At 34.1% G+C, this 15,353-nt stretch overlaps 1 protein-coding gene and 1 long non-coding RNA gene across 3 annotated transcripts in view; one reads left to right on the top strand and one right to left on the bottom strand.

Moving 5' to 3' along the window:
* Positions 1-1,782, top strand: part of LOC143677159 (uncharacterized) — a 20,148-nt gene extending 18,366 nt beyond the window's left edge. The window contains exon 4 of the long non-coding RNA XR_013172409.1: positions 1,709-1,782. This is a non-coding gene — a long non-coding RNA (uncharacterized LOC143677159). The remainder of the gene's footprint in view (positions 1-1,708) is intronic.
* Positions 179-15,353, bottom strand: ADAMDEC1 (ADAM like decysin 1). 2 transcript variants are annotated; one of them, XM_077152824.1, is made up of 14 exons: positions 15,135-15,353; positions 11,455-11,573; positions 10,486-10,562; positions 9,668-9,746; positions 7,941-8,017; positions 6,618-6,804; positions 6,376-6,438; positions 5,607-5,678; positions 5,162-5,331; positions 4,727-4,808; positions 3,902-4,032; positions 2,955-3,132; positions 2,085-2,170; positions 179-890 (listed from the first exon to the last, which is right to left on the bottom strand). In XM_077152824.1, exons 1-14 carry the CDS (start codon positions 15,181-15,183, stop codon positions 884-886), a joined length of 1,377 nt encoding a protein of 458 aa, XP_077008939.1. In that variant the 5' UTR covers positions 15,184-15,353; the 3' UTR covers positions 179-883. The 2 variants fall into 2 exon arrangements, with proteins under 2 accessions (XP_077008939.1, XP_077008940.1); XM_077152825.1 differs by having other exon boundaries at positions 179-501.

Raw genomic sequence — 15,353 nt, 5'->3', positions numbered from 1 at the left:
AAATGATCGTATCTTCTCATTCCAGTAGAGCATTACCTGGCTATCTGGATGGATATTGTTAAATGATTAGGGGGATATTTTTCTAATTATACAAGGCTATTTGCTTTAACATGTAACACAAATTTTCTTAGAAGCTTAAAAATATTTGCATTTGAAAATGACCACACAGAAAATCCTCAAGAAGTTAAATGTTTTTATTCATTGCACATTAAGGTTTGGTAAATTAATGATGAATAAAGAGCTACTTGTTGGCTAAATTAAAATGTAAGCCATGTAGACTTTTCAAAAGTAAATTTTACATGTGATGGTAAAAGAGATCCATAGAGGATTATACATGATAAAATGAAGTGCTCATGTTTAATGCATCCTGATATAATATAGAAAAACACTATGCTTATAAGAGTAAGGGAAGTGAACACTGAGGAATGATGAAACAGGCATCTCTGCTTTCCTTTCTTCCACCAGAGGACTCACTCATCAAGCATTTTTTTATTTCATAGGCTATACGAGGAAAGTGCAAGTGGAGTTAAAATGCAAATCACTTGTAATTTTACAATCCTGGGTGACTCTGAATAATTTGGCAGTGCATTTTGAAGTGTTTTTGGCAAAGGCTAATTCTTTTTGTTCTTTGAAGATCAGAGTTAAGAAATGGCTTCATGATCTTTAAAAACATATTGAAAGCCAGGCCTAAAAGAATAGGCAACTTCTCTAAGAGCATTGATTTACCTGTGGCTGGACTGATAACATATAAGAAGCAGAATGATAAGTAAACATCACAATACATTTAAGTACAATAGTGCAAATATGCAAAATTTATGGCAAGATCAGAATTCTAATTCTTGTCCTGAAAAGGTAACATCTCAATAACTATGGATGTTTTGATTCACCCTCTGTTTAAAAGAAAAAAAGAATGTTTATAAGCCAGGGTTATTATAAATTATAAAATATCATGTAGCAATGATAATGAAATTTTATAGAATTTAAATCATACTAACAACTCTACTGAGAGAGAATATCATTAACTCCATTTTACAGGTAAGAAAATTAATTAAATAACTTGGCTTAATGCCCAGAGCTAGTTATTGGCAGAATTTAAATCTCTTTAGTCTAAGTTCAGTTTTCTCCTCTAGAACATGAAACTGCTCATCATGACCTCCTAATAAAGCAGAGAACACATCCATGCCAACCCACCGTTCCAAGCCATCAAGGATTTGACGTTATTTTTTTTTTTTTAAGGCATTTGGCCTCTGTGGCAGAACATGATTTCCAGAATTCCCTGCAGAGTAGATTCTCACCACAGCCATGCAGGCTATGTTAAATGAGTAAACACATGCGTTTTTACCCATTTAAATGAGTTATGGTTCTCATCTCATGACTTTGCCTGTTTCCTGAGGAAATGATAGTGGGTGGTCTTTGAGTCAGTTATTCTCTTTACAATCTCTCTGAAGGGAAATGAGAATAATCCCTTTTCTATAAGTCAGCCTTAGTCTTGATTATTTTGTGCCATTTTTAGGTTTAGAGACTATTTTTTACTGAAACAAGTATCATATTTACCACAATTGGGTGACTTAATAGAGCACACGTAAGATTGTGTAGAATGCAAATATAATTAGTGGATTTTGGCTTACTGAGACACTAGACAAAGATACAATAATCAAATCTTACACTGTGTTCTTAAATCCTACTGATTTTTCTTACTGCCTTGCAGATTACAACTATTGGCTCTTAACCAAGAACAAATTTGTTCATCAACGAGGCTTTCAAAATAAACTTTTCTTGTTCTCATCTTAATTTGTATTAAACTCATCACTACACAAGAGGAATTTATACAATTTTTAGCACATATTTCAGCAGTCCTAATCTCTTAGACGTCAAGGCAGTCACTTTCTCTCATTAGTATATGTAGATATAACTATGCACTATGTTTATAATGGTGTTTTTTCCCCCTCTCCAAATCTCAGTTGTTTGTAAAATGTAATGCACATTACGTTTTAGAACATTATGGGACTCAGTGGCACATCTTTCTCAAATCTTAAATAAAAGTGAGAAAATGCTAGAAAAATAAAACAAAATAAGTGTCTCACCTGATATGGTTCATATTTTCTTCCTCACAGTTGTTTCCAGGTTTCAATTTGCAGGTCATGGCTTCACAGCAAAGATTGGTGCAATCCTTAAAAATGTATACCGTGTGTTCAAAGTGGGTCAAACATCGTTTTTCCAACAGACTTGAGTCATAGAATTCTCTTACAAGATAGAAATGAAACCCCACTTTTTAAATTGCTGTGCTATGCAAATGCTATTTGAAATGACCCAGGAAACTTCATATGAGGAAAAAGATGAGTAAAACAGACAATTTCTTAAAAATCCAGAAAAAAGCTTGTCAAAAAATTATCCCAGATAAATTTGGTCTGGATGTATTACGGGTAAATTAATTCAAAACTTCAAATAAATTAATTCAATACTCAAAGAAGAGTTTTTCCATACTATTCAAACTGTTTGAAAAATAGAGAAAAAAGTGAAAAAATCCCCAATTTATCTTATCAAGCCCATTTAATCTTCATAATGATAACTGGTAATAAACACACACACACTCACACACACTGTTCTTGTTTATAAGTATTATATGAAACTGAATAAAAAATTAGTAGAACACCAGTTTATTAAGATAATAACTCAACTCTTCATTATAACTGTGTTTTTCACACTAAACAGCCAAAGGAGGCTCAACTTTACAAAGTAGAAGTATATTAAGAGATTGAGAAAGGAAAACAACAACAACTAATATTACTAGGATAGTTGACAAACAGTTGATAAAAATTCAGTAGTTGTTATTGAATTCTTTAAGCATGTGTAAGTAAACTGGACTTCCAAAAATATGTTTTAAATGAAAAAAAAGAAAAACTGCAGAGGTCTTAAACCCTAATAAATTTTTTAAAGCGTGAGTGTTTTCATACCTTTGGAGAGCCACAATCACAGTCTTCTCCCACTTCCAGAAGTTGGTTCCCACACACTGGCTTGGTTAGTATGTTTTTAGGAGGTGGTGCTTGCAGGAGGCACTTTGGTTTTTTCGATAAAAGATATTTTTGAAAATGTGAGCGGCAGGATATACTGAAATCTTTTGGGAATTTTGAACTGTAACCAGAAGAAAAATCAGAAAAAATATTCTTTACAGTGACACAGCTTTTACATGATTAATGTACATGAGAATATGATTTATCTAACTATACTACTTGGTTCAGTGGAAATACCATATTTGATATAGGTGTAGGACTGCACTTTGTCACAGTGGAAGGAGAGAGAGCATGCACACAACACTAAGTAGACAAATTATTTTCCTAGATACCCAATTGTAAAGCAGGAAAAAATTAAATCTCCCTTTGGATTTGATACTATTCTAAATGGTGATAGTGGTGAACCTCACCATTTGCTATCATGACCAGTGAGGGTAAATAATTGCAGGCTTATAGGTTCTGTGAATATGTTTCAAGCACTTCAAGAGCAAATAATGTTTATTCATTTTTTTAATCTCAAGTCTTTGCCAAGTGTCTGGCATTAACAGGAAATTATTAATGTGTAAAAAAATGGATTGATTGAGTGGTTGGTAATGGGGATATATGAATATGCTGTCATCTAAATTGTATTCATATTTTTTTAGAAAATATTTTAAGTTAAAATGATGTAGTCAATTCACTTTTAAGTCCTATCTTGTCATAGTTGAAAATCATAGAGATTCGGTCCTGACAGCAGGCAAAATCTGTCCATCAAGAGATTAGAGAGTTAAATGAGATATAGTTAAGTAAACTATATCTAGTAAACTATATCTAGTTAACATATGCAGACTACATCTAAATTTTTTAAGGTTCTTAAGGTATATTTTTTCTCCAGGGTGACAAAATCTCACCTCAGATATTGATTCATTGCACAACTCCCAGAGGGACACTTGATGTAATATGGAATATCAGGCATACCAAGAACATGGCCCAACTCATGGGACATTACTGCCACAAGAGCCACATTATTCTTCTTTTTAGCCTGGACAAAAAGAGAAGCATCCATTACTTCTTACTTTATTGAGTTATTTCTTAGTCATTGCCCATGTGTAGAACTAAAATAAAATACAGGTGAAAGATAATGAGCCACAAGCTCCTTTCCCTGTCATTGCTGATTGCAAAATGCCGAATGTACATTTGAAATAGTTGGGTCCTGTGAATCCAATCATTGAGTCAATGCCCAATAAATATTTGTTGATCTAATGGATATTGTGGTCTTAGTCAACATAATCAAATTGAGTTCATTACATTCTTCACTGAAGTATTAAAAGATACCATACTGTGGACTCAGATATCTCCAAAAACTAATATATGGCACCTAGGACCTTGCCAAATGACAACCACATGTACCTTATCTGCGTAATCTCTAGGGCTATCAAATAGTGGATGACTAATATAGAGTTTGTTCAGGCCACAGAGGGCATGTCGATCCCCATTTGGTACTTTTTCTGCTCTCATTCTCTAATACCAACTAAAGAGTGAAGTCTTATGGGATTGCCAAAGTAAGGAGTATTCTGATTCAAAATCCAAGGAATGTTCACTGGAATGATTCAATAGGATCATTTCTACTTTTCTTTATTCAAGAAATATTCATTGTGCCAACTCTGTGTAAGGCATTATGTCAGTTTTCATACATTATGCAAAAACACAGCTAGCCTTGCTATAAGTTTACAAACCTCAATAACAGCAACTGAAGAGGGTGAACACAAGGAATTCGAAGCTGCCATCCCTACTCTTCGATTATTGAAGCCAATTCCACTGTATGAAAATTAGAGAAACACTGTCAGAATCTGAGTCATTGGAACCATTAGCTACTGTCCATTATTTATAGAGTTCTCTTACTGCCTTAGTCTTTTTTATATTTGCTGGTCCTCTGGAAAAGCTTCTACTGTTTTACACCATTATGACTACAGATAATTATCCCATATCTAAAAGTCCATTTTATTGATCTGACAAGGGCTTCCAGTAATCACACAAATAAATTGCTAATGGTAGAACTTCCAGTACCCTGACAACTGGTCAAGAAAGTATCCTTGAACAGGAATTTCTGCCAAGAAACATTGTGAATGAGTATCCCCCCTGCCTACATGCACTGGACTGCATGTGCTCACCTGAGTAGTTGAGCATGGTCATGGATCTTCATTTTCTTCAAGTTAGATTGATGCCAACTCAGGAAGTTGTTAAAAGTGGTGCCTATGTTGGGAACTACCTTTATCTTATCACTATCAGACCAGATTTCCAAACCGACTAAGGCCACTTGCACATCAATGGTATTATAAATCTGTGGAAAGAGCATTTTTCTTAATGAAACGTTCAGGAGTCATTAAATGTCTTAGATATTTTGCTGACCATGAGTGATGAATAAATGTACTCCATTTTGAAAACAGGAATCCTAGAAGTTGCCTTGATTAGAATATATGCAATTTTACTTTGATGTTCATCCTTGTTCTGCTCAGTTTCCCAGAACTTCTAACCTTGTGATCCTCTCCTCCCCTTATTTGGTAACATCAGTAGGAAGCCCCAGATCCCAAGTGGAAATATTTGAATGAAACTTACCATATTGAGTAGGTTTATGACATCAAACACAAAGCTTCGCATCATAGTTATATTTCCGTTATACATGTTATACTGTAAAAAATGCAAAATTTAAATAGAAGAGAAAATTAAAGCAAAAGAGCTGATGGGGCCAGGATTTCACATTTTTAAAAATTCCTTTTCAATATAATTACCATCTACTCATTCTGTGTTTGTCTTGTATAAAATCCTGTGTGTCATCAAATTTTGCTTCAAATTTAAAAGATTTTTTGATCAGAGAAAATTAGACATTCAATTAAAATTTCAATATTTTTCATATTTAAGTCAAATAAATAATTGTTGGTGTCTTAAAATCAACTCAATATTGTTAAAATTTGATTATAAAGCAAAATTTACTAGGTAGAAACACTGACTCTGGTATTTTTTCTGTACATATAAATATAATTTGTAAGGTATATATGGTTTGTGTTTACTTTATATTTACAAAATATAGTTAGAATTTTCAGAAACATTGTAATAACCCGTTTGGTTTTTTTTCATTATTGCGATTAATTTCCTGTAGCTACCTAGTGTTATGCATATTGACAACATCTGAATATTTTGGTAGCAGACAGATATTAAAGGGGGTAAGTGAGTGAAAACTATTGCTGGCAATGCAGAAAGAATATACAAGACAATCAGTTGGAGAGCCTCTGTGCTGTTGGCTAAAATAGCTTGCTGCTTTCCTTCTCCTGCTAAGCAAATTTAAGAGTTGGCTTCATTGGCCAAGGAACACATATTGCATACTTACAAAGGCATTATCCAGGACCAAAAAGAGATCAAGATATTTCTCCGCCTGAAGAAAATCTTCTTGCTTTAGAAAAAGTAAAACAACCTTGTTAATAATTCTTTATACTGAAGGATTCAAACGCTTACAAAGAGATGTTTTTCCCCTCTAAGGAAAATTAAATTGAAGAATCAGTGAAGAATGGGCAGGCTTCAAGTATACCAGTCGATGATTTAAATAAATGGTCTTAAAGGAGCTATACTCACTTTTAGACTACTGAGGGACCTAATGGTTCGGATAGGTCCTCCTTTCCTGCCAACATTTCTCCTGCTGCAGGTTTGATTAGCTGGGTCTAGCTCCTCCAGGTTATATGTGAGGACAGCATGCTCTTCTTGGTTGGTGCTTTGCAAAGGCTTTATCTGGTATCTTTGATTACGATGTGTGAAGTATCCCCTGTGGAGAAATTTGTATTTCAGGGTTTCTTTCCATGCAGTCATACAAGCTAACCAGAATGAACTGATACCTCTCCTACTCATCTCAGTGTCATACATAGTTTTCATTCCTAGAGTTTCAGGTAACTTTTGCTCATTTAAATTTGAATCAGTAATTGTCAATACTAAATTGAAACCTACCTTATTTACCCAAAAAATTATGAACAAGAATTGCTAAAATGGACTTTACAGCATGAGTTCATTAAATATTTTCCCACAATTTACTCATGTTTTGAACAAATATTTCTTACCAGATTTTAAGAATATAACAAGGAACAGAGACAAATCAAGGTTTGGGTACCAGAATCTCAGAGAGGAGAAAGCAGTATATCCCTCTTCCATACATAATCCCTCTTCCAAGTAAGATAAGTAGTTCAGAAATACAAAATGAATCCGTATGATAGAATATTATGAGGCTAACATGGTCATTAAAAATTACATCTATGTAAGATATTTTATGATATGGGGAAAAGTTTATGACACCATGTTAAGGTTGTAGAATGACTAAGTATAGTTTATTTTATTTGTCATATTTTCTTTCATATCCCAACCATGTAAAATACTTTTATCTACATGTATAAACATTAACAATAGTGATCACTTAGAGGGAAACTTTGGCATGGGTGTAATTCTATTTGTGCTTTTTCTAACTTTTCAGATTTTCCCTATTTGGCAATCATTACTTTAGTAAACAGATATACAAACACACTTAAAAATTAAGTTCAACTGGGACAAGTGCTGAATAGAATGTTTTATAAAATAACAAATAATGCTTCCAGGAAATGGGGTGGATAAACATGGGCATGGATTCAGTTATGCTCAGGGTCTAGGGTGAGGCACTCTTGATTTAAAATTGCTGGGACTGTCTTCCGCTAGGGCAGCAGATTATGAAATCAGTGTAAGGGCGATACTTTATACTTCACTGTAACTATGTATATTTGACATTTTAGGATGTGTAAAATTTTAATAAGAAGACAATGTTCAGAAAGACTCAGTTTAGTGTAACAAAATCATGCTCAAAGTTTAATGTTCAGAGAGGTTCAGTTTAGTGCAACAAAATCGTGCTCAAAGTTTAATGTTTTTGTAAGTGCCTCTCACCTCAACCCATCACAAGTACTAATGCTGGCAACAGAATCCTCTTCATTTTGTATGTGCCCTTCATAGTAACAGTGTTCCTGGGGGTGAAAAAAAAAGAAATTGCACTTTAGAATTTTTTTTAATTGCAAGAATATGTAGCATTGTTTTGGTGAAGGCTGTTTGCAAAGTGTTTCAAATAGTGATGTCATCCATACCAGTTCCCAGAAACAAGAAACACTGAGAACCTCACTTGTTTCCTCAATTGCTCCACAGCTGACCCTAGAAAATGTCCACATTGGGTGGCTGAGCCATCCTTCTGATGCTAATTTTTACTATGGAATAATCCAGGGAAGTTGAATATTAGCATGTTGTGGTGAAAGTGGTAGTTGCATTTAAGAAGTAGTTGATCCTTGGGACCTACTACTGGGGTGCTGTCATGTGTGAGGGACAATCTTCAAGAATGTAACTCCCTATGCTGACTCCCAATGACACTATTCATCACACAGTAAATGAGGCACCCATTTTTCTAAAGCCTGGAATTCTCAAAAGGCTGACCGTCTAATTGGTCCAATTCACATTTTTAATTTGTCTATTTTTATATGCTATATGGTGGGGTCATATTTCAGTCTTTTTCCATGTGAGTATCCTGTTACTGCAGCACCATTTGTTGAATCTTTGTTTGTTCACTTTTTGTTGGTTTCTTTGTTCGCTTGTTTGGGAAGTGCATGGCTGAGAATCAAACCCAGGTCTTCCACATGGTAGGCGAGGATTCTACCACTGAACTACCCTTGCACCCCCTTAATTTGTCTTTTACGGGAATCCCTTTGCCAACACCAAAATCCAGGGCACTTGTCTACACACAGAGACTCAAAAATGGCAAGGGGAATACTTACTTGGAATGATAAAAGAAAGCTAATGAACAAACTCTAGTTTGGAATAAATTGATTTGCATCAGGGCCTGAAGTTCCAGCCATGTTTTTCTTTCCTTTAGAATAAACCTTGTCATCCACAAGCATTTTCTCAGAGAAAAGATATCACATTAAGTTATAACCAGCTATTCATACTTTGACATGAATTAGCCTCTCAGATACTACTATCTTTTGAGGACAGCTTTAGCAAAAATCTGGATATCCATGAAATGAGAATTTTGATGCAAGAAAGGAAAAATGAGGCATTTTGTGGTGAAATGTACATGTGCATCTCTATGACTTGTTTTTCATAGAGACGTACATATTTGAGGGGCCTCAGAGGATGGCTCTATGCATCTCACTTGGCTTGGAACAAACATATCATGATTGAGACATTTTATTTTCTCTTCCTATTCTTCCTTTGGCAATAGTTTCATCATTTCAGCTCTGGCATAATCTGTAGGATGGCAGTTTAATCAGATGTAAAAAATATATCAATTAAATAATTGATATTCTAATTGCTGACCCTAGGATAAATGTAAATATCTTCAGAAAATGGTAAATAGTGGCATGATATTTCAGTTAGAAAGAAGAGAGGAAATATTCTTCTAACCTATGAATAAGATAGTCTCAGGGGCTAGTGATCTGTCAGTTGCTTTTAAAAACACACTACTTGAAAGCCTCCTACAACTCCTACCTTTTAAAAGCTGACCATGACTGCAGTGCTGTCTGGTTGTAGGTGAATCCCTTGCTTTCGAATCTTTTAATTATTTTAAAGTTGTCCTTGAATCTATGAACCATAAAATAAATTGAAGATCGCAGAAAACTTTCAAACCCTACCAGGTTCTGAGGGCTTGTGGTGATCTTCTCTCCTCTGGATGAATAGTGTGTTTCCATATAGTCTGGCCCCAGGAGGTACCTGTTGAAAGGAGAAAGCCACAAGACACAGTCTCAGTGGCAATAAATAGAGGCTGATTTTCCTGACTTAGTGTTCAGCTTTAAAAGAAAAATAATATCTACAATGAGTACCAACTGACATTCTGACCTGCTGCTCCTTTTCCAATATTAGAACTCTGCTGCTGAAGCAAATCAAATCATTGATTATACCCGTTAGGTCTGAAGTAATAAATCCCTTAGCCACTTTTCAGCTTCAGGTTTCTTTTCTTCGCATGGGTTATTTAGAGATTCTTTGCACCTAGGATATATCCTCTACAGAATCTTTAAAGGGTGCTGGGTCACAAATATGCCTAAGAGACTACTGTATTCAGGCACGTTTATGATGCTGTAGAGCTTGGCGGAGGGCCATCCCCTGATATGTATCTTAAAACCAGGGTATCTTGCATCAGCTTTGATCATATGTTCTTATAAAAATAATGGAAATTTACACCAAAGGTTTGTGTTATCTTAGTAGAGAAGACTTTTTCCATAAATTCCAAGTAGCATCAAGGGAGAAAACATTTACATACGTAGTCTCTTTGTTTTACACTTTTCATATAATTTCTTAGTAACATTTTCAGATAACGTTAGCACAAACTAATAACATCTAAAACTCAATATGCCTCATGTGTTCTATCTCAAGCCACATCGAATAACGTTTTTTTTTTCCTGCCTCTTTTCGGAAGAATCTAGTGATTATACCATCAGGGAATGTTACTTACTTGTTTTTTTGTAGGTAAAGAGTGACTTTTTCTCCATTTAATATAATCTGATATTGAACTTCAGGCTCATATCTTTCCTAAAAATATTTTATGGTAAAATTAAATAAAACATTTTGAATTTATAAATCTATCTAAGATAATGTCAATAAAATGACACATACCATACATAAGAACAATAATACAAATGCATTCATGATAAAATCATTAGTTCTCATGCCTTTAAAATATATAGAATAAAACATAAATTGTCAATCAAGATGGACTTCCAAAAAGTGAATGGTAATAAAGATTTAAGGATTAAATTAACCCTCTAGATACAGACTCATCATTTAGCTGATATCCAGCATATTGTCCCTCTATGCATCATAATGGATCCTTAATGGGATAAAAATAAGGTCCATGGTTTCCTTACTTTGAAAACAAAACTAACGAACTAAACAAAATATGCTAAAGAAAGCAAATCAAAAATCTGCTAAGAATAAAATGAGATAAAATTACAAATTGGGTTAATTATTTGCTACCGTGTTATAGTCAAATGTTAAAATCTCAATAAGAAAAAGGTCTTATTACTTAAAGATATATTGTTGAATTTTCCATTAAAGACAAATTGCTGAGAAAAAAGCAATTCACTGGCAGGGGGGAGCTGGGGAGAAAGCCAAGAGTTTGGTGGCAAGAAACATCTCTTTCTAGAAAATGGCTACCGTTTTTGTACTCCTTTGCCCACAACCCTGGAGAAAAGTCCAAGCAACTTTATTCTTTGTGATGAAGTGAGGAAGTTAAATACCTTCCTGCTGCTAAACTGTTAAAGCCTTCTGAGATGTACAGTGTTCTCCCCTGGACAAAGGGTACCTGGATATATGCGCTCCAAGATTAAACTATTAAATGTTGACTTCACTTCTATTAGTGAAAGAATCTTTATTGTCTCGTCAGATGATTCTAAAATCTATCAGTGTCGTTCACATTGCTTACCTCTTTGCCAGGATTCTCTGTCTGGTTGTTGTTTGTCTCTCTTTTGTGTAAAATATGAAGCTTTTTAGGATGAACCACTTCAAAGAGATTTAATTCCGGTGTTTGCCTTATGGTCATTGCTAGAGAAAGAGATAATATTAATATAAAAGATTAAAGGGCTTTTTTGGCTAATTGGTTTGTTGCAAGCATGTGAAAATCTAAATCATCATATAGAAGGCAAAAGGGAGAAGAACAAGTTCATTCTCCAGTTGCAGCTTTGATGACAACAACAACAACAACAAAATATATATATACATATATTCTTTAGCCTCCTCTCCCATTCTAGAAAGAAGCAAGGATGATAAAACACGGCTCTGTATGGCCTTTCAGTATATCTCTCAGCATATATAAACTCTGCACCACCAAGACAGGAAAGGATGGGTCTTGAATTAGATTAGAGGTGTTGAGTCCAGACATTCTATCTGTGATAAGACAGTTCCTTCTTGCTCGCAGTGCTCCTCAAAGACCTAAGTCATCCTCAGAGACCTCTGCTATTACTTTTTATGTCTATTTCCCTCTGTGGTGAAAGCCCTGTCAGCTTCCCTGCCTCCAAAATTAAAAAAAAAAAAAAAATCCTGAAAATTATTCTCAGGAAAGGCTCCACAATCACTAATTTATTCTTCATCATGACAATAATGAAGAATTATGCTTGTTTTGTCATTAGAATTTGCCTACAAAATTTCTTAAGTATTAAGTCGTTGAAATCTAAAATTTTGGCTGTGTAAACCTTGCAAATAATTAAATCACCTAGAGGTTGGAAGGTGATAAGTATGGTGGAGATAAAAGATATCTCAGTAAAGGGGATTGTCGTGCTGGAGTAGGAGTGAGTGTTGTCATTTTTAAGAGGACAATCAGCATAACCACACTGAAAGGTCATATTCAAGTCAAGATTTAACAAAGAGAAGGTAATGAACCATGTGAGTATTTGGAGAAAGAGAGTTCCAGATAGGAGAGAACAGCCATCAATAAGGCCCTAATATGGGAAACTGAATACTGTGTTTAAGAAACCACAAGACCTTTGCCTGGACTGGAGTGAGGAGGGAAAGGAGGAAATGCAAATAGATTGTTTATGGGGATGAACAGATTGTATAAAGCCTGAGAGGCTTTTTCAAGAACTTTGTGTTTTGTACCCAGTAACAATAGCACATTATTTATCTCTATAGAGAGAGTTTGATATATAAAAGGCTGCTTGGAAAATGTTCACTGCATTTAACATCAATGAAGTAGTAGTAAGAACAATTCTGATGGGGATGAAAACTCTGTTGAAGCAGGAATAGAAGAAATAGAAGCAAGAGGAATTGGAGGCAAAGTGACAGCTCCTTCAAGGATTTTTACTGCAGAGGGGAGAGAAAAAGCATGTTAACTGGCAGGGGAGAAAGGAAAAGTATTAAGAATAATTTTGTTTTTAATTAGGAGATTTAATAGCATTTTTGTGTGCTTATGGAAATGATTTAATAAAGAGTATGAAATAGATAAAGAAGGGAAGAAGTAGAAATTGTTAAAGCAACGTGCTTGAGCATATGAGAAGGAATGGGGATCAAGGAGACAAATGAAAATATTAAGTTAAGATAGCACAGATATTTCAATTATAGGAGGGATAAGCACGGTATCAAGCAGTGACAGATTAGTGAATATAGAACACCAAGTAAAACCTCTTCAAACACCCACCAAGAAACTTTAAGCATGGTTTCATACACATAACACAAAACCAAATATAATGCTGAAGTTCTTTTTGCTTGGCATATTAATGGGTACAAGTTTGTTTGACCATAGAAGGGGGGGTCTTATGTGCCTTTGATAATGATGGTAAGACCATCTTTATCAGAATTCCATGGCATTTCCATAATGTTATGATTCTGAAAGAAGAATGAATAACCAGAAAAAATCATGTATAGGAAAAAATGGAAATAGACAAGTATAAAATTATCTAGTTAATTATAGCCTAATGAACATATCCTAAAATAATGGCTTTATTGTTAACTATCATGGACAGATGTTTAAAAATTCAGACTAATTTGGGCACTGTTGATTCTGCAGACCATAGTCAGAATCAGAACAATTTCAGTGGTTTTTGAAAAGAATTTAGAGGGGAAAAAGCTATATAAAGGAAAGTTCCACCTTTCAAGGAATATGCAGCAATAAGATAAGTTTTGGGGAGGTCTCTGTGAGGAATAAGAAAAAAAGAGACATTAGCAATTTTTAAACTTCAATTAAATAATCCTTTCATTATTTGTTTGTAAATCTTCTTGACATACAATCAATTTTCTACCAGGCAGCACAAGAACAAGCTGTTCAGATGGTCAACTAATTTTACTTTAACATAATAATGCATTTATGTCTAATTTAAACCTAATTTTACATTTGATGTTTTCTCTGCCACCCATGCTAGGACAGCTTATGGCCAAATTGTGTCTTTGAATAAATGATTATCTCTGTATGGGGTAGAAAATGTTAAAGATTCACATTTTGTTGCAGATGATGTTGGAGATGGTTAGGATGTTCTCATGAATAAATGAACTTAATTTCTGTGTGAAAATTGGTCTTCTGGCATTACCTTGGGCTGTGTGTTTTTGAAAATGAAATGATGGAACTAGCCAGATTATTGAATAAAAGCTATAATTTCAAAGACATCCTCCCTAAAATATTATGCCAATCACAACATCTTGTATATAAGCACAGATTTTATATGCATTGAGTCAATTGATTTTAAAAACTTCCATCGAGCTGTACATAAATAGGATAACTATTAGTTTAATAATTATTATATTTTATTCTTTCTTTGGGTACAATATCAAAGCTGGGCAATGTGAAGAGAATATATAAGAAATACAAGGGTTATAGAGTGAGACCTATATATACAACTTTTGCACACCATTAAGTAAGTGATAATATTGTGGTAAGCTCAAGTAACTCCTTACTTATACCCTTTACCTGCTTCTGCGTAGGATTTTCCCCAGATGTGTTTATCCATGGAAATGTGCATATTCAAAGCATTTGAGTTTTAACATACACATTATGTGGCTAGAAGAAAAATAACCAGTGATGGAATAAGCTTGATTTATTGGTGATATAATACATGTGTGCAACATGGTTATCGAATTGTCACATCAACCAATCAACATCAACCTCAAATAAATAAATATTTTTCCAGGACTAATTCTTTGAACCCTATAATTCCACTTCTGAGAATCTTTCTTCAGGGAATATTCTAAAATGAAGATAATTTTTAAATGCCAAGATACATGAAGATGCTAAGAAAGCTCATAATCAATAGAGGAATAGTAAAATAACTTTTGGTTCAACCATTTGGGAAATACTGGGTAAACACAAAATTTATTATTTGGTGAAGTATATGACAATTTGAAAAAATAGGAAAATTATAGAATATATGTTTTATATAGTGTTTTTAGGGACATGTTTTACCTAGTGTTTTAAAATGTTTTAACTCAAAAAGCAATATTAATATATACGTCTTTCATTTTTAGAAAAAATAAATACCAAAAAAATGCAAACATTAGTGGTCTTTGAATATCTTTATTTAAGTCAGCTTCCATGTTCTGCAAACATTCCATTAAGGGTATCTTTTAAAATTCATTGAAACATTTTATTTTTATATAAAATGCCAATATATTAGTGCTTACCTTGAGTTTGGACAATGATCCAGAGTATAGAAAGCAGAACCAATGACATGGTAGCTACTGCCAGTAGCTGAGATGTCCCAGGAAGAATGAAGATGTGGTCTCCACAATAGACCCAGTTTTATCCTCCCTTACTTCTCTTCTGAAATCGAAAAGAAAAAAATAAAAAAATTAAGGCCTCAAACTTTCATTGTGAGATAAGGACAATGTTTCCTAATGGTG

This window comes from Tamandua tetradactyla, chromosome 3 (assembly GCF_023851605.1).
Source record: "Tamandua tetradactyla isolate mTamTet1 chromosome 3, mTamTet1.pri, whole genome shotgun sequence".
Lineage (NCBI taxonomy): Eukaryota > Metazoa > Chordata > Mammalia > Pilosa > Myrmecophagidae > Tamandua > Tamandua tetradactyla.
Note: the sequence above shows the minus strand (reverse complement) of the source record. Positions and strands in the feature narration are given on the sequence as shown.